Raw genomic sequence first — 18,235 nt, forward strand, 5'->3', positions numbered from 1 at the left:
TACAAATGGTAACAAAAAATAATGACGATCAGCATCACATAAGGAAAGGTTGGTGACCTCAAGACTACTCGGTTACGTTACTAGGCAGTGTTTTTTCTTGCGAAGCAACTGTCTATGCAAAATAAGGGCGAGCGTGATAAAGATGCGTGTATGTGTGTAAAAGTGAGAGAAAATATACAACTTAATGGCCTCTCTGGGATACACCAACAAGCGACCCCGCGGCACTTTCGGGTGTCACAAAAACGAAACAGGGCAGCAGCAAGATTCGTCAATAAAACACCAGAGTGCGGAGCGGTGACCCCTCTTCCTACTGCGCTTTCGTTGATAACAATCAGTACGATGATTCTACTGCTCTTTACTGACACAATGGTCAAATTATCATTGAGATAGAGAACAGCCACCCCTCAGGAGGTGTACCTGCTTGCTTCTCTTCGGGTGTCATTGAGAAGAATGGTGGTTAATTGTGAGAAGCGAGATCTATGAATAATACAGCAATATCAAAACCTTCCTCATTGTCTCGCTTTGCGATTGGCTGCTTCATCGGGTATATCTTCCCTTCCACCGCATCACACCAACGGGAAGCTTCCATCGGGGTTACCCCGCTCTCGATATCATCACCACATCTGCTCTGTTCCGTGCGATCATCCGATGATAATAGCATCAAGTTGCAGGTTAACTTGCTCATTGTCAATGAGCTACCTGTCTGGCTCGGTGTGAAGCAAGCTCGCACACATACTCACTTCTCAAGCAAGCGTACATTGTTTAAAAATATAACCCAATAAGCCCTATCCCAACAACAACAAAAATAACTATTGTGTGTGTGTGGGAGAGCCTTTTCGTTGCATCTCAAATATTTTAAACGGCGAAAAAAAAGCAAAGGTGAAGAGAACCACACACACACAACTGCAAAAGCTCTTCTTGCCCCACCCAACCCCTCTCTCTCTCTTTGACTCTCTTTGACTCTCGCACTTGCTGTACTCCTTCTCTTTCTCCAAGTCTCTTTCAGTGCTCATTCAACCGCACTGGTTAGAAAATAACATTATTCACCCATAGCAACCTTTTTTCTTCGGTTTTCATTCTTCTTTCTCTCTGTCTCTCGTTCTGTCTGTCTGTCTCCTCTCATCGCTCTCTTTCTCCTCCCCCCCGACCCCGCATTCCGCGCCAATGCCATCGAATGCAGAAAAGTTACAGGCACTTTGCGACGAAACGCTGACGGGGTTTGACAGTACCATACCCTATGCGTACAACGGACGACCACAGTTCGGGACGTTCCAGCAGCCCCTCGAGGTCGTGAGACATGCGCCCGAGTTACATTTCGATGACCCACACCTGCGATCGAGTTGGATGGCTGTACCGGCGGTTGCCAAACTCAACCGAAAACGACTCAAAGTGCGCCATCATGTTGTTGACGACCCTCACTTTATCGCACCAAAGAAGAATCGGCCGACTGTTCCACCCAGCAGAGGTGTAAAGTTACGGGACGTTAATACTATTTTGAAAGAACAGTAAGTATAATACATGACTTGAATATGACGTGCAGCAAACACGCACCATCGGCATTATCCGACCCTCCCCTCCTCTTCTTCCCCAAAGTTATACATTATATAGAAAGATTTGAATGAAATTAATGTAATCATAATGATGGGGCGATGACAACGAATTTAGAGAGGAGACAAAAGGCATGTCTGAGGATCAGCTTCGACGGTATCGCGAGTCAAAACGACAACTGTCGCCCCAACGACGGCCACAGCAGCATCATCAACAGGCGACATCCAAGCAGCAGAGGGCCGTGGATCCTGTCCAGGATATTTTGAACGAGATCACCGCTGCTAGTGTGCCACGATCCACGCCACCTGGCAGCAATCACATCAACAACAATAATAACAATAATAATAATAACCCAAAGAACAACAGTAGCAGTCAGCAACGGAAACGAGGGGCGCTGGGCCACAAAACCACAAGCTCGGATTCGTCTTCGTCATCCAATTCAACACCTTCTCGCAGCAGTAGTAACAACAACAGTCATCCTCATCCTCATCCTCATCATAATAACAACACCAATGTCAACTCACGTGCAGTGTCATCCAATACCACCACAACTACTACTGCTACAGCGAAAAAACCGTCGAGCAAGGCAGTTCAGCCACCATCAACGACGTCAGCCGCAAACACCAATAACAAGAAACGCAAGCTACACATGGTCCCTGTATGTCTTGATTCATCTTTTCTTTTGATTTGTTTATTTTAAACCTTCTCTCGGAATACCGTTTCTTATGCTACGTAGGATTTACTGGTGGCGAAAGCACACTTGCTGGATCCCGATGATGTCGTGGAAACACGTAAAATTGCTGGATTGAAACGGTAAGAATTGTGCTTTGCTGAGGGGGCGGAAAGGCAGTGACTGTTCGTATCCATACACACGATCCTCACAGAGATATATCTTCTTGCTATAAGGATGGCTTCCCGTGATATACATGAACGACAAGACAATGTTGTCACGAAACGCCCTAGGTTACTCCTACATCTCAAGTTGCAACAAATCGTAGATGAAGGAAAGAAAAAGGTAAGGCAGGATGCAGGGTTAGAGTGGGTAGTGGTACTGTTGATGATGTGGATAGCTTGTTCCTTTACTGATGATCATCAATGTTACAGAAGAAAATCCGGGAGAAAACTAAAACATCCAAGGCATCCTCCAAGACTGCAGATGCCAATTTTGTACCGAGCATCAAGCAGTCTTCTTCTTCTTCTACCACTACTACCGCAGCAACAGCAGCTACCGCCGAAGCAGCTACCACCACCACCATCCCCCGCAAGTCAAAACTCGAGGCAAAAGTCTCTCCCAAGCCAGCAGCAAATGGCACGTCAGCAAAGCACACTGAGCCAAAGAAAAGTGCAACAACAAACAAAGCAGATATGGTCAAAGATATCTCCGAAAAACGCTCATCGTCAAAGCTGGATTCTGCAACTCCAGCACCCGCATCCACCGCTGAAATCACCAACAACCACAGCAATAACAGCAAGCAAATGCAAAGGCATCAAGAAGATTCTCCAAAAACCAAGGATCCCACTCTCGCCACCACCACCACCACCACCACCACCACCGCTACCCCGACCAATACCACCACGACTACTACTGACAATCCATCAGCCACGCGCTCTACCTCTTCCACTGCTGACTTTTTGAAATCCACTCGCATTCCCAAGAGAAAGCAGCTGCCACAGGATAAAGTAGCTCATATGGATCGAGAGTTGGAGGAGGGCGAAACCATCAGTCCGTCACCATCGCCTTCACGAGAAATACCAGCGCCTGTGCTGAAAGCGCCAGAAACAACAACACCATCTGCAGCAGCAGCAGCGGTGACAAAGCCTTCACCGTTGTCGGAGGATAACAACAGAGACCGGTATGATCGGTCATCACCGAGCCTCAAAGACCGTAGCAGTCATGGTCGTGCTGCAAGCAAGGATGAGGATCGCGTATCCTCTAGTAAGCGGACCTCAAGACGAAGTGACGATGACACCGAGTGGCGACGAACGGAGCGGCGGGACAGCAACAATCGGTTGCGCACAGACGATGACGACAAGAAGCGCCGCTCGGACGATCGTGCCCGCGACGACCGTTCAGTGGATGACCGTAAGCTTCATCGACGCGATAGCCGACAGTCTTCTATAACCTCCTCGGATCGCCATCGTCGACGATCACGATCACCACCATCTACTATCAAAACGACATCATCATCAACATCAACGACAGCCAGGGCACATAAACATCCTCGCTCTCGTTCACCGCGACCAGCTGCATCTCGATCACGATCTCCTCGAGCACGTTCACGTTCATCCACGCGACGATCTTCTCCTGAGCGCGAGCGCGAGCGCCGCACATCATCCTCGTCATCAACATCCACCCTCATCAGAGAACCCGAGGCAAAAGCGCCAGCACCAGTGTACAAAAATGCAACGTCTCCTGACTCCGAAACCGAGCAACAATGCAAGATGTATGCTCTCATGTAAGTATCCCCCATGTGGCGTGTTGATAGACTTTTTATATACTCATTGGGTCACGATGCTATATCAGGTTCCGGAAACTTGCCACAGCTTATAAACATCGTGGCGATCCACGACAAAAGGACATTACTGGTCTGATTGACCACATGCAAGCAGTACTAAACTACGTTCTCAGCTTCTATTACCAAGACAAAAAAACGGATGAGTACCAGGGCCTGCGGCACTGGGAATCACTATACCCCTTTGCATCTATTGTGATGCGTCATCTTCAATCCAAGCGCGAGATGCAGCTCTACTCTGTGTGTGCGCATGTCATGGGGATGGTGCGGTACTACACCTTCCGGCGTCGTGAAATGGTTGCCAACAAAAAGTTGGACCCGTTGATCTGCGAAAAGAATCCGCAAGAGGCGCCGCCTGTCAAGGCGGCCGTGGCGCACGATGCGGCCAAGGCCACGCGACAAGCACTGACGGATTTTGAAGACGCGTACAAGTTCTTCAAGGATGCGGAGAAGCACATGGACCAGGAGCAGTTCAGGGAACAGTTCCCGCAAACACACCAGATGGCTTGTGAGAAAGGTGAATATGGCCCAGGCATTGTGATTGGCGGCGAGGCAGGTATCTCGATTGAGCCGAGGTACCCGTTTGTGCCGTTTGCCAAGTTGCACCATGCGGCCATTGTGGCTAAAGTCGTGTTGCATGAATACTTGCAAAAGCACAATTTGGTATATACCCCCATTTCTGATACGGATGAGTTCATGTAACACTCCTACCTTACCCTACTTCTCCTCCTACCTACCTGCTTTTTTAGCTCCTATATTCCCCAAAACTACATCCATCCATCGGCTTTATCTTTTATCATGAAAGAAACTAAAAAAAGAGGTTGCAATATCATGGGTTTTTGTCATGTGCAAATGTTTCAGTCTGCAGGGCTTTATTTTTGTATTGCGTACCGTCTCTTAATTATGTCAAGTGATTGTCCCATTTCCCTTCTTCATTACCGCCTTTTTTCCAATAATTAGCTAATTCGTCATGGCTGACAAGATCAAGAACGACAATAACAATGGCGAGCAACAATCTCCTCCTCCGCCACCCTATAGCCCTATACCACCAAACGCTCCTGGTGAGTTCTGAACATGAAAAAAGTTGAAAAAAGGGCGTGCTTGTCGTCATTTCTGACATGAACTTCTTCTTCAAAAAGAGCCCTCACGATCCACACAGCAGCCACAGTATCGAGCCATTGTCATAGAGCAACGTGAGACGCCTGTTGTGATCCCAAACCGAGAGACTCAGCGCCAGTTCCCCGTCGCGGCTCTCTTTTTCATATTTGGATTTCTTTGCCCGTTCTTTTGGATCGTAGGCGCATGTTGCTGTGCCGGCAGCTGGCAGCCGTATGAAGCATGGTGGGGTAATGCAAATATGCTGATGTCTATCGTCTTTATCATGGCTTCGTTGATATATACAGCCGTCATGTTTGCCACTGGGCACGTACATGTGTAAATAACCTTGTAGCAGCCCAATTTGCCAGACCTTCCTCTACCGCTATTCCTCCTCCATACATTGTCCCTATTCCTTCTACCATTTTGAAACGCTTTTAGAAGAACCTTTCATTATATCGTACTTCTTTACCTTCATTTTGATGTTGTTGCAATGTAATACGGTGTTAAAATTCATGTTTGCTCTAGCGATCCCATGAAGTTACATTTGATGGCTTTTATTCAAATTTGGTAGCATCTACTTCTACTGTGTACAGCAAGGTCAACCCATGCCTATTGTGGTAACCTGTAATTCAGCATCACAAAAGATTGACAGTAATTATGTGTTTGCTTGGTTACCAAGTTGATCGTGTAAACAAAACAACAACAATTAACCTGTTTCGATGGTCATTAATCACATAGCAGTAATATTTGTATTTGTTCGTGATACGTATGACGTCTCAAAGCATAGTATAAGCGCATAGGCTATCTCCCTTCCCTTAAAAAACAGCATATATAGATAACACAAGCCAAAGTTTATGGCAGCCACTGAATGCTATGGTTTCTGTTTTTCCAAAACAGATATTGTCATGCTGTCACTACTGCATTCATGAAGAGAAACTATGTGATATCAGAGCTTAATATGATGAACAGCAGTATAATGCTTTTGCTGTGGTAGTATCCGTTATGTGGTTAATCTATATACTATTGGCCAAGAATACATTCGCGGAGAATCTTTTGCAGTGCGTCCGAGGCCCAACCATCCCATAATGCATAAACCCGCCAAATTACTAATTTTAAACCTTGACGGTGAATATCCTTCTGAAGGCACGCAGGTCGATCCTAATGATTTATGCACTCCAATGACTAGGCTACTTCATTTCTCGATCAGAATTCATATTGCTCCAGTTGAAAGAAAAAATAGAAAAAGAGAAAGAAAGAAAGGAAAAAAATGGTTCAATAACGTCGAAAAACCTTTCGACAAAATTGACAAAAAAAAGGTTAACAAATGTTGCACGATGAACATGCTCCCATGGGAACGTTACCTAAACCCGATCCGACATTCGTTTCTCTTCAGCTACTGCTCTACAACATACCATTTTCTCACCTCTCTTTCGTCTCTTTCTCTGCCTGTTGTTCAGTACACTTTTTTTTTGTTACCCTCCCCTCTCTTCTCGGTCACTGTAAATATTATATATCAAAGATGCTTCCCGTTATGGCTGCCCGTCAACGCGCTTTCACACATGCGCTTCGTGCTCTCAACAGCTCTTCTCGCTATTACAGCCAACAGAAGCAGACTGTGTCCCTTCAGAACCTCGAGACCCGTTGGAAGACTCTAGCGCCAGCCGAGAAAAGTATCATCACCAAGCACTTGGAGGAACTTCAAACAAAAGACTGGAAGACTTTGTCTCTTAAAGAGAAAAAGGCTGTCTGTAAGTATAGAGATATGACCACATTGTTATAGCAATAGTGAATGCTCATCAACAGCAACGACAACACAGACTATGTCGCTTTTGGTGCTCATGGTCCGAGAGAACCGCTCACACAGCCAGGTCATGCGTCCAAGGTTGTTGCCGGTGTCATCGGTGTATTGACTGTTTCTTCAGGCTTAATGTACCTTACCCGAGCATATGGTAAGATTATAGACAACAAGCAACTGTTTCTCATTTCTGGGATGGGAGAAGGATGGGGTGTTAAAATGTGATTTTATCAATAACGCGTACCTTTGTTATTACTAGGTGCTGAGACTCCCCACACCACGTCTCCAGAATGGAGAGAAAAGACCAACGAGTATCTTCGTAGCCAAAACTCGAATCCCATTCACGGCATCTCGTCTGAAGGTTACAAGGGAAAGGGCTATTAATTGCTGTCACAACAAACTTCTGTTACTACAAAAAAATAAAAAGTCTATATATTACATACACGTTCGTAGTATTCCCATGCCAGAGGAATTGCATCCACCAAGGTTCTATATATACAAACATACCTAGCATATCGATAGTGTTCTTGCTGCTGCAGTTCTGTTAGTTATAATATGTAGAGGAATGCTGTTTCGTACGTACTGTAATTAGGGGTTATTTTGGGGATTACATGACGGCAAAAAGGGAGTCAACAGTGCTGTAAACGCTATTGGTACTACTATATATCGCACATCTACATGTACTTGTTTTACCCGGTAATCAGTCAAACATCAAAAAAGTCTACACTCTGCTTGTTGTCAGCGTAGATATAGATGAGCTTGTTGTATCATACATCTTCCCCATGCTCATGATCACTATGAGAGTATTCCTTGCGAAAAAAAAAATACCTGAGATATCGAAAAGAAGAAGCTCAAAAAATAGCATACTCTATTAGAGGTAAGCGTAAGATCGGCTGGAGTTTCGGACGTCAAAGCAGATATCACGGTTTTGAATAACAATAAGGGAACCGAGTTGCTAATCATTGGAAAAAAGCGGAGGGGGGTAATTGATGCAGCGCTCGCACATGGTTTGCTTGACGAACAAACAAAGTGTCACAAAACGCTGAATGGTCGGCCAGATACTTAATTCCAACGTTGCCGCAACGGTTTGTTAATTCATCAGAAGAAATACGCACATCGAATTGATGCTAAAGTATTACTGTATATTCAGTACTAGTATGATAGCCCTAGTCATTTCAAAAGACATGGCTGTGATCGTGTGTAAAGCTCATGTAGAGGGAAGCATGGAACAAGTGATTTTATAATTACTGTAGTGTCTATTATATGTTAGTAACATACATCCATGGATTTGTAAATGTTTTCGCTTTTCTTTTGCAGTGACAGTGTTCTTGCTGTTTTGGAAGATTGCAAAAGTTTGCCAGCCGTTAATTAGCACATCAGTAAACAGGAACTACTGTATGCGTAGAAATAGAAGGGCAAATGTTGAGAAAGAGCTCAATTCCGGTGAACCGAAACGCTTTCTACAATTATCCTCCAGTTGCATATGTTACGACACAATCGCTTCTAATAACTAAAGTATCTGCAAGATCTACAGGATAGCGACATTTACAAAACTTTGTATCGTCATGAACGAGTCCGAGCAAGTGCGCCTTCAATTTCTTGTACCAACGAAAACTTTAGAGCATCTTTGACACGCCTTCATAACCATGCATAGTGCATTCATATTGTACGGTTATGGACAGGCAGCCATTTTTTTTGCCAACAACGTTAGAAGAGATTGACCACTCCTGCCTAGAAGACACTTTGCCATCACTCAAAGAAAACGTTGTCCCTGTCAAAGCATACGAACCACAGACTTTGGAAACAAGCATTTGAAGCGTTGTCCTAAGATCGTGCTCCAGTCTACATTACCCGTACGGTGCACTTAACCAAAAAGAGGAAATCGAAGTTGCTGCTCACGAAATTTTGTCCCGGATAATAGCTGGTATTTGCCAACGACATCACATATGCGCCGGTCCAGATTATTGCGAGTGGCCTTTTAGACCTGGTGAACGCCGAAAACTGCGACGATTTAAATTGCTTGTACCGACATCGTCAACGCGCTTTGTGTCAGCCAACTGGATATGTTACCATCATTTCTCGAGGATGTACTCGCAAATTAGTTTCCAATCAAAAGCGGAAAAAAAGGTGAATGATGATCGCAGACATATTACTAAGAACTTTGACGTGCCCTGCAACGGAGGATTGTGACGTGGCGAGATATTGTAACCGACAAGGTTTTATCAATGATGCCCCAGAATGGATTTTGCGGATATATGTGCTGCACTTCTTGATCAGTCTCTTCTTAAAACTCTGGGTAGATTCAGTGCTGAATCCCGTTTTGTGTGAAAAAACCACCGCCACACACACCATCACTCACCCAACCAGCCACCCAACGTTCCCAGCTCATCCGCCACAGATTGATTTTCTTTACAACAGAGATATAAGAGGAATTTGCTCCTGATATGTAAAGGTAGGTGAAGATCCTGAAGAAGACAAACAGAGAAAACGACATGAAGAACAAGAGCAACAACACTCTTTGTTTTCTATAAGAGAGCATAAGCGCCATCTGGTCGAATTCCTGAAAGATATGGTAATTGCTGATCATGAAAGTGACGCTGGAATTATCTTTCATCTAAGAAAAAAAGTTGAGAATGCTGGCTGCTGAAGAGCTTAAACTGCCAAACAAACAGATATTCTATGGTGCGTTCGCCTTATAACCGTCAAAACTTTATTTCGTTTCAATTTGATTCTTAAGCACTAAACCTATAAAATGTATTTCAAAGAACAAAGATATGTATATATGGTGAAACATAAAAATGTATAGGAACAGCAATAGAAAACGGCGTATAACCTGAAACTGGGCAGTGATTCTTCCGTCAGGCCCACGCGTCCTTCTTTGGGTGGCCTTCTGGTGCTTTCGTCTTAATGGCGGCATCTTTTAAATGAAAGCTTAAAAAAAAAAGACGTGTATGTAGGACGTAGGCGATAGGCGAGTATATATACGTATAGGATTTGTTTACTCATACTTGTTTCAGGCTGTTGTATCCAACATGATCAATAACACATATTCTTTAATCGGTCATTAACGATTGCTGTTATTTCCCTCATAACCTCACTTGTGCGGACATTTCTTTATTCATACACATCTTGGTGAAACACCGATCAGTTATGCTCAGGAAGAAGTTGTCATTATTGGGATCACGTAATTCACATTAGCTACTATCTGAGGCACTTACCCGGATGTACCTTTTACTCACGCATCATACATTACTTAATCCTATATGATTGATTTATAACATCAATTCATTCGTTCAATGCACACGCTGTGGTAGTTGCCAAGGATAAGCCATTTCTTATAGATAGTGAGAACTTTTGTTATCATAATAAACCAGTTTCAATTCCTTTCGGGTCTCGTTGACTTATTCTGTCTCTTTTGGTTTATTGGATATTACACAGGTACGTGATTTGTTTCAAACTTCTGCCGGCCCAGCTAAATTGGGAAAAACCGGTAACTTTTGGCTTCCCATAATTTTTTTTTTTACAAACATAATTATTTTTTTATTCTTCAATAACGAAAGCAAACGAGTTAAAAAACGTATTTTGAAGCACGTTAGACTGTATAATTGCTTTTTGGGGACGTTATAACAGAGTAAAGCTGAGGTAAAAAATTGACGGGTATAAGGCGAACGCACCATATTTTAAATAGAAAATTAAGTGCATTATTTACTGCTCGATAAACCGATATTCTGGAAAATTGTATCGTTCATCGTTATCTAAAATTACCGATATTTTACCAAGTAATCGGCCTTGCACCTGAGAATCCTATCATTATATCGAACTATTGTTGTATCGAATATCTCTATAGCGAGCGGACACTGTAATTAGCGTTGACACGGTAAAATGATACAAATATTCTTACTGTGTATGAAGTATTAAGTTGGACATTTTTTAAAGCAGTGACAGCATCCTTTTCTTAACCAAACAATAAAAACAATTTCCACTACTGTTTTCGACATCACTGTTAAGCAGAATATTTTGAGAGCATTGTTTGAAGAACTCTTGGGGGCGGTAGGGGGCTTTGCCCACAACCCGCGGTCTGGGAGGAGAGCCCTTGTAAACTCGCTCCTGAAGGACAGATGTGACACGCAGCGAAGCGAAGGGGCTCACATCGTCCGGAAGCGGAGCGGAGGGACAAGTTTATAATGATAATGGAATACTAGGTGACATGCGCCACTGAGCTTATACAGTGGTTCCCCGTTTAATTTCAATATCAAAGGGAGTCTATAAGGTGTTGAAACTACTAAGGTTTGACACAAAACGAAGCAGTGTTATATGCTTAAAGGGGTATAGAAGAAAGTTGAAGTTACTCAAAGGTAACCTTGTTGGGAATAGAATTAAACGGGGAACCATTGTAGTCCCTTCCTCGCAGTACGATATTATGTTAAAGAGGGTAAGAACAGATAATGTGATGTTGCCAGAACAAAAAATACCCCTGTTGGAAATATAACGTTTTATGATATAGGGACGTTTTGTAGGAAGGGTATACAGATGTGGGTTATAGTATTATCAGTCTAAAATATCCTCTATATAGCGCTGGCTCGTTGCTGGCATTATATCCTCAGTTGAAGGGCAAAATCAGTCTATTTTATGGAGGGTCTTGATCAGTGTTACACAGCCAGGTCTTGATTCACTTATCTCAGTATAGACTCTCGCTCAATCTCAGAGGTACTATAAAACATAATTGACGACTTGGATCTGACTAGGAAGTTCCGGGAGTGTATCAAAGGCATAGGTATACTCCTGCTGTTGTGTATTTAGGAGGGGACATTGAGCGTAATGTTCCTGTTGGCTGCTGTTAACACTGCAGCGACACTCTTAAGTAGGTAAGTTATAAAGGGGGCCAGTGGATGTGCCATTTAAGTACATAGTCGATGTGAATTTCATAGTGATGTGGGAAGATACAAAATAGGATCAATAATTCGAATGGCTTTACAGCAGCGAATCGTTTTGCATTTGACTCTAAAGATGTGTGTTCCTCGTTAAATTTTCTTGCAACAGCGTCTTTGACTAGAGATACTCGTGGACTATAACTGTACCATAGCATCACACGCTAGCATGGTGCTGCTAGGCTAGCATCGTCGGCTAGCATCATGCTGTTAGGCTAGCATCGCAGGCTAGCATCATGCTGTTAGGCTAGCATCGCAGGCTAGCATCATGCTGTTAGGCTAGCATCGCAGGCTAGCATGATGCTGTTAGGCTAGCATCGCAGGCTAGCATGATGCTGTTAGGCTAGCATCGCAGGCTAGCATGATGCTGTTAGGCTAGCATCGTCGGCTAGTATACTGCTGCTAGGCTAGCATCGCACGCTGGCATGATGCTGCTAGGCTAGCATCGCACGCTGGCATGATGCTGCTAGGCTAGCATCGTCAGTTATCATGGTGCTGCTAGGCTAGCATCGCCGTCTAGCATGATGCTGCTAGGCTAGCATCGTCAGTTATCATGGTGCTGCTAGGCTAGCATCGCAGGCTAGCATGGTGCTGCTAGGCTAGCATCGCACGCTGGCATGATGCTGCTAGGCTAGCATCGTCAGTTATCATGGTGCTGCTAGGCTAGCATCGCCGTCTAGCATGATGCTGCTAGGCTAGCATCGTCAGTTATCATGGTGCTGCTAGGCTAGCATCGCCGTCTAGCATGATGCTGCTAGGCTAGCATCGCACGCTGGCATGATGCTGCTAGGCTAGCATCGCAGGCTAGCATGATGCCGTTAGGCTAGCATCGCAGGCTAGCATGATGCCGTTAGGCTAGCATCGTCAGTTATCATGGTGCTGCTAGGCTAGCATCGCAGGCTAGCATGGTGCTGCTAGGCTAGCATAGTCGGCTAGCATACTACTGGGCTAGCATCGTCGGTTAGCATACTGCTGCTAGGCTAGCATCGTCGGCTAGTATACTGCTGCTAGGCTAGCATCGCAGGCTAGCATGATGCCGTTAGGCTAGCATCGCAGGCTAGCATGGTGCTGCTAGGCTAGCATCGTCGGCTAGCATACTGCTGCTAGGCTAGCATCGTCGGCTAGCATACTGCTGCTTAGAAGTCGCAATTGGACGGGTCGGGTCGGGTCAAGGGTCTGACCCGTTGACCCACGGGTCAAGAAAACACTGACCCGACCCGACCCGTTCAACCCGACGGGTCAAAACTCGGGTTGACGGGTCACTACTGATTTTGATTTAGTGACAAAGAAGGTGTCAATCAACCTGAGCTGGAGCACTGGAAGTGCAAAACTACATGTATACACAGCTCTCTAAGATGATGGCACGCAAATTCCTAGCAGTGCTAGCAATATCTACGTTTTGTGTGATTATTCTTAAAGGTAAAGGGGTTTGTGCCATAACAAAAGAAATCGTTTGCGCTCACATGCATTAAAGAAAGCATAATGGTTAAAGTGTGGTTAAATATCGACTTCCTTTAAATGCCCCTAATCCTTTTCCCTTTTCCCTTTTCTTTTCATTTCTTCCTTCTTCTTTCATTTCTCTTTCCTTAATTCCTTCTACGTCTTTTGTCAAATCTCGTCTCTCACTGCCACTCTCTATTGTCTATTCTCATTGTACTATTGCTACTTCTTTACTTTGCTACTTCTTTACTACTATTACATATATTGCTTATAGCTTACTTATCTTACACTCTTGAATATAAAATATGATCCCACAATGAAAAAGAATATAAGTACGTTTTATGTTACAGTTCTATAGCAGACATATTGACAACTACATCTTTAATATAATGATGCTTCCCAACAAGAAGATTGACTACTTGAATACAAGTACCTCATAGATATCATATGTATACACGGGTCACAACGGGTCAACGGGTCGGGTCAAGGGTTAGACGGGTTGACCCGTGGGTCAGAAAAGCATCAACCCGACCCGTTGACCCGTGGGTCAGATTGCGACCCCTAGGCTCAAATAACAATTCTATGAAAAGTATTTATTTACATACAGGCAAAAAAAATGCGAAATGAAGTGTCGAAGTTGGGGTCAATTTGAAAATTTAGCAGAAGATTTTGTCAGAATGTCCACCCTACTATACACTATAGTATATGACATTCAATCGGCGATTTCCATGTTAAGAAGGTAGTGTAACATTAGTGATAAGCACTGGTGCAATATATACCTCAGCCTTCCAATCAATATTGATTGTAATGGTGCTATGTAAATTATAAGTAGGATGACAGTTTTATTTTTCTTTCTTTTTCCAAAACATTCTATACAATGGGGGAGACTCAACAAGTACCAGAAGCACGTTAAAATTATGCAAGAGTCAAAGAACACAATTAAGTAAATTTCTTGTGCATTCAAAAAGAACTGTCAGTTTCTAAGAATTATGTAAGAAGAATCATGCGAGAGTAGTTTGTTTATTTAAGTCATACTCTGAGAAAGGACTCACTGGATGAAAAGTAGAAAAAGCTGTGAAAAAATATAAATCCCACCAGCAAATTTTTTATGATTAACTAAAAATGGAAATTTATAACGGCGGAATTTAAAATTTTTGAAATACCCACTTGTTGTTTCTAGGTGGCGGGCACCATATCAATAAAATCAAATGTCAATGAATTATGATCTTTTCATTATATTCTTTGATTCTTACTTTCCATTATTCTTTTTTGTTCCTTTTAATTTTAGATTCATATTGAAATTCTGTTTTCTCATCTTTTAATATTTTAAAAATAAACGTTTTAAGAATATTATCAAATATAATATTAAATTATATTATATTATAAATCTCAATTTACCTAATTATAAACATTCTCTTCAAATTTTTAAAAACACATCATTATTTAATATATTTTCAAAATCCATCTCACTCATTTTAATTTTATATCTATAAATTCAATTTTAAAAATAAATTTAAACTTAAAACTATATTTTATGTCTTTCTAAAACCTTAGAGTCCCTTTATTATATTTCCAAAAATTATAGTAATTAAAAAATCTAAGAATTAAAATTTTTGATTCTCTTATAATATTTATTTTTTTTTAAAAATTCTTCACTCCCTTCAGAGTTTTCAATAGACAGTTGTATAAGGATAATTAAAGATTATCTTTAATATTTAATTGTTATTGATCAACTCCCTTCATCAATAGTATATAAGCAGAAGCAATTTTTAGAGGACAATTTGATTCTTACCCTTGCATCAATGTCAGTGTTACTCTTGGACCCTCACAGATATTCAAACGAGATAAAGCCATTTTTCGGCCAGGATGATTGGTAGGCAATCAATGACCACATCCAGCAACTATACAACATCAAATGCCTGCCACTACCTCTCACAACAACGACCAACTTCCTCCTTACCGAATCTGAGATCCAGTTGAAGACAATGGCGTTGCAAGCCAAGGAAAAGAGGATGGCGAAGGCATTGGCAAATCTGGTATCGAAGCTTCCTTCCATTGCATTAGATAAAGATGTCAATGAAACTGAGCTCTGCTCTCGTTTCGTGGAACCCTTCTTAGCTGGTCTCTTCAATGATCTAGCTAAAGGCATCTACCTACATTGGACCAACGAACGTACTTTGGAGGCCAAGGCAAATAAAAATGCACAAAGCCGCCCTGATCTCTGTGTAACCAAGTGCTGTGGTGTCAATTGGACCACTAGCCTTGCGTATGGTGAAGCAAAACCTGCTGCATACAGTAGTGACAATTATCTTGTGTGCAGGGATATTATCAAGGTCACCATCTTTTGCAAGGAGGCACTAGACAAACAACTCTTTGAAGGCATTTTGGGCATCCAAGTCATTGGTAGAATGATTGTCTTTTATCTACTCACCTTGCTATCTCAACGTATTTAAAGATAAATATACAACAACAATAAAATAAATAATATATTATATTTAAGGAAAGTTGTTGTTGTTTTAATTACCCCATGAAAGGCTTGCCTCCCCCTGCAACCTTCCATCTCTAAATCTCATTGTCAAGTTAGGCTGCGTCCAGGTGTTCCTTGCCTAAAGGAGGGGGTGCTCATTACTATTCCGCTACTTTCAATTATTAAAATCATTTATGTTTTATTTTACAAATTTTTGTTCATAATGAATAATATGTTTTTGAAATTTATTTTTTAAAATGATAAAAATATTTAATAATTTTTTAAAAACTAAATAAATATAACTTATATATTATATAATAATATATATTTGAACATTTTTTTAAAGTATCTAAAACATAAATAAGAATTATAAAACTTTCATATTAAATTTCTAATTATATTTTTTTTTCTATATATAATTTAATATAATATTTTATTGTAATTGTTTATTCATCAAACCCTCATCAGAGGCCTACCATTAGTTGTTTAGCTGTTTGTAAACTACTTGCAGCATTATAGCTAATAGATTTACTATAGCTGACATAGCTATCAATGGCTAGATTAAAATACTTATTCTGAGTCAGATGATCAATTTATCTTCATTCATTTCATTTTGTTCCTTAATATATATGTTATAATATTCCTGATTTAATGCTTGCATTTTCTGTTGTGATATCATATTAATAATATCCTGATTATTTTCTTCTTCTGCATTTACTAGAATGATTTAATAGTTAAAGTATGAATCAAAATACTTTTTATATGTATATTTTCTTTTTCTAATTTCATATCCATACAGTTTGAACATGCTGCCATATATGTAAAGTCAATATCACCTATATCACTCTCACCCTATAAGGTAGCTGCACTGGAAGTGTTATTCCCTAAGAAGAATAATCAATAATGATAATATAAAGTTTTAAATGGTTGATGATAGAAAATCTATTATCCTGTTATAAATCTGCTAAGACGAAAAATTGAAATTTTTCTATGGAGATTTCTAACTAGTTGCTTTTTCTTTAAACCAACATCAAAAAGCGTGTGTGTAAGTCAAGACTTGTATACTTATTTTTAATCCTTATCTTTATTTTCTATTTATCTTTTAAATCATATATCTGCTAAATGATTTTCAATTATCAAAATCCTTTTCTATATGGTTTCTTTTTTTTTAATCATTATTAAAATTATAAATATTAATTAAATTTATTACTTTTAGAAAATATAAGAATTAATTTTATTAATTTTTATTATTTTCATTATATATTTACTTTTAGGAATATTTAAAAATAAAATTTCATTTTAATTTTAATATTCCATCACTTTTATTAAATATAATATAATCGATTTATTAATACTTATTGATTATCCCTCTAACCTTTCATCGGAAATATGAGGAATTGAGGATTCATGAGAATTATTATATTTAGGAGAAATATCCTAAGAATCTTCATTCTTAATAGATATATCCTCAGAATATGAACTTTGCTGAAAAGTTTTATCTTTAAGGAATAGAAAAGCATTTATTTTTATCATAATTTTAAATTTATTATATAATCCTTAAAATAAGATTTTATATTAATTCTATATTAGAACTTTATCTTATAAAATTATGATAATTTATTTTATGATTTAAACATTTTTCTTATTTTAATCTATATTTGTCTACTTAAATATATAAATGTATTATTATTCCGTATTTTAAAAATTTTTAATTTCAACATTTTCTTCTTTTAGATTTAAATCTATGCTTTTTTAATAATAACTAATAATATTAAATATCTATTAATTATTAAATAGCTCTTATAGATAATTTATCCTGAGAAAAATCATTTTACTATATTTATATTATTTTCTTCCTGAAAAGTTATATTTTTTAAATCTTCCACACTTACTTTTTGACAATATTTATCATAAATAGTTATAGCATTTTTTTTTTAATTCATATTTTTTAGTTTTCAATTTTTCAACTGTTTCATTTATTTCCTTATTAATTTTCTGTTTATTATTTGTAGCTTTTAAATTTGATTTAGATGCTTCTTTCTATTTTTCAGAAGCTTTTCAATTTTTTTTTCTTTTCTGTATATTCAACATCATATTATCATATATTATATCTATAATAAAATTTTTCAAATTTTTTTTTTAATTTTTTTGTATTAATAACAATTTTTACATTATTAAATGTGATTTGATTTATTGATGTTGATACCATTATAATGTATTTTTTTTAAATAAAAATAAAATTCAAAATTTATTTTTTTGAAATTTTATATATATGTATATTATGACCTTGTACATAAATTAATTTGGCTATCTAACCAACTAGTGCTAGTAGTCCAGAACATGATTACTACATATAACCTTGGCTGGTCCCCATCCCCCTTGCAGGTATCAAGATACTTAACAGCATAATACAGAGCTTACCTGCTTTGGTCACTGAAGCACCTGC

General features: G+C 39.9%; 5 protein-coding genes across 5 annotated transcripts; all 5 read left to right on the forward strand.

Annotated features, from left to right (window-relative positions):
• The first annotated feature begins 1,595 nt into the window (after positions 1-1,595).
• Positions 1,596-2,504, forward strand: BDB00DRAFT_267908 (uncharacterized protein). Its single transcript, XM_053116726.1, has 2 exons — positions 1,596-2,206; positions 2,285-2,504. The coding sequence occupies exons 1-2, from the start codon at positions 1,682-1,684 to the stop codon at positions 2,363-2,365; spliced, it is 606 nt and encodes a 201-aa protein (XP_052981310.1). The 5' UTR covers positions 1,596-1,681; the 3' UTR covers positions 2,366-2,504.
• BDB00DRAFT_267851 (uncharacterized protein) lies at positions 2,353-4,984 on the forward strand. The gene is made up of 3 exons (XM_053116725.1): positions 2,353-2,563; positions 2,653-4,004; positions 4,073-4,984. The coding sequence occupies exons 1-3, from the start codon at positions 2,456-2,458 to the stop codon at positions 4,761-4,763; spliced, it is 2,151 nt and encodes a 716-aa protein (XP_052981311.1). The 5' UTR covers positions 2,353-2,455; the 3' UTR covers positions 4,764-4,984.
• Positions 4,985-4,987: 3 nt separating this feature from the next.
• On the forward strand, positions 4,988-5,688 carry BDB00DRAFT_815627 (uncharacterized protein). The gene is made up of 2 exons (XM_053122920.1): positions 4,988-5,122; positions 5,201-5,688. Exons 1-2 carry the CDS (start codon positions 5,032-5,034, stop codon positions 5,497-5,499), a joined length of 390 nt encoding a protein of 129 aa, XP_052981312.1. The 5' UTR covers positions 4,988-5,031; the 3' UTR covers positions 5,500-5,688.
• An 837-nt stretch (positions 5,689-6,525) lies between these two features.
• BDB00DRAFT_815628 (cytochrome c oxidase subunit IV) lies at positions 6,526-7,468 on the forward strand. The gene is made up of 3 exons (XM_053122921.1): positions 6,526-6,907; positions 6,977-7,108; positions 7,214-7,468. The coding sequence occupies exons 1-3, from the start codon at positions 6,679-6,681 to the stop codon at positions 7,336-7,338; spliced, it is 486 nt and encodes a 161-aa protein (XP_052981313.1). The 5' UTR covers positions 6,526-6,678; the 3' UTR covers positions 7,339-7,468.
• A 7,839-nt stretch (positions 7,469-15,307) lies between these two features.
• BDB00DRAFT_870762 (uncharacterized protein) lies at positions 15,308-15,775 on the forward strand (the record flags this gene model as incomplete). The annotated part of the gene is made up of 1 exon (XM_053126752.1): positions 15,308-15,775. The coding sequence occupies one exon, from the start codon at positions 15,308-15,310 to the stop codon at positions 15,773-15,775; it is 468 nt and encodes a 155-aa protein (XP_052981314.1).
• Positions 15,776-18,235: the final 2,460 nt, after the last annotated feature.

Source organism: Zychaea mexicana, assembly GCF_025766255.1.
Source record: "Zychaea mexicana strain RSA 1403 chromosome Unknown BDB00scaffold_23, whole genome shotgun sequence".
NCBI lineage: Eukaryota > Fungi > Mucoromycota > Mucoromycetes > Mucorales > Lichtheimiaceae > Zychaea > Zychaea mexicana.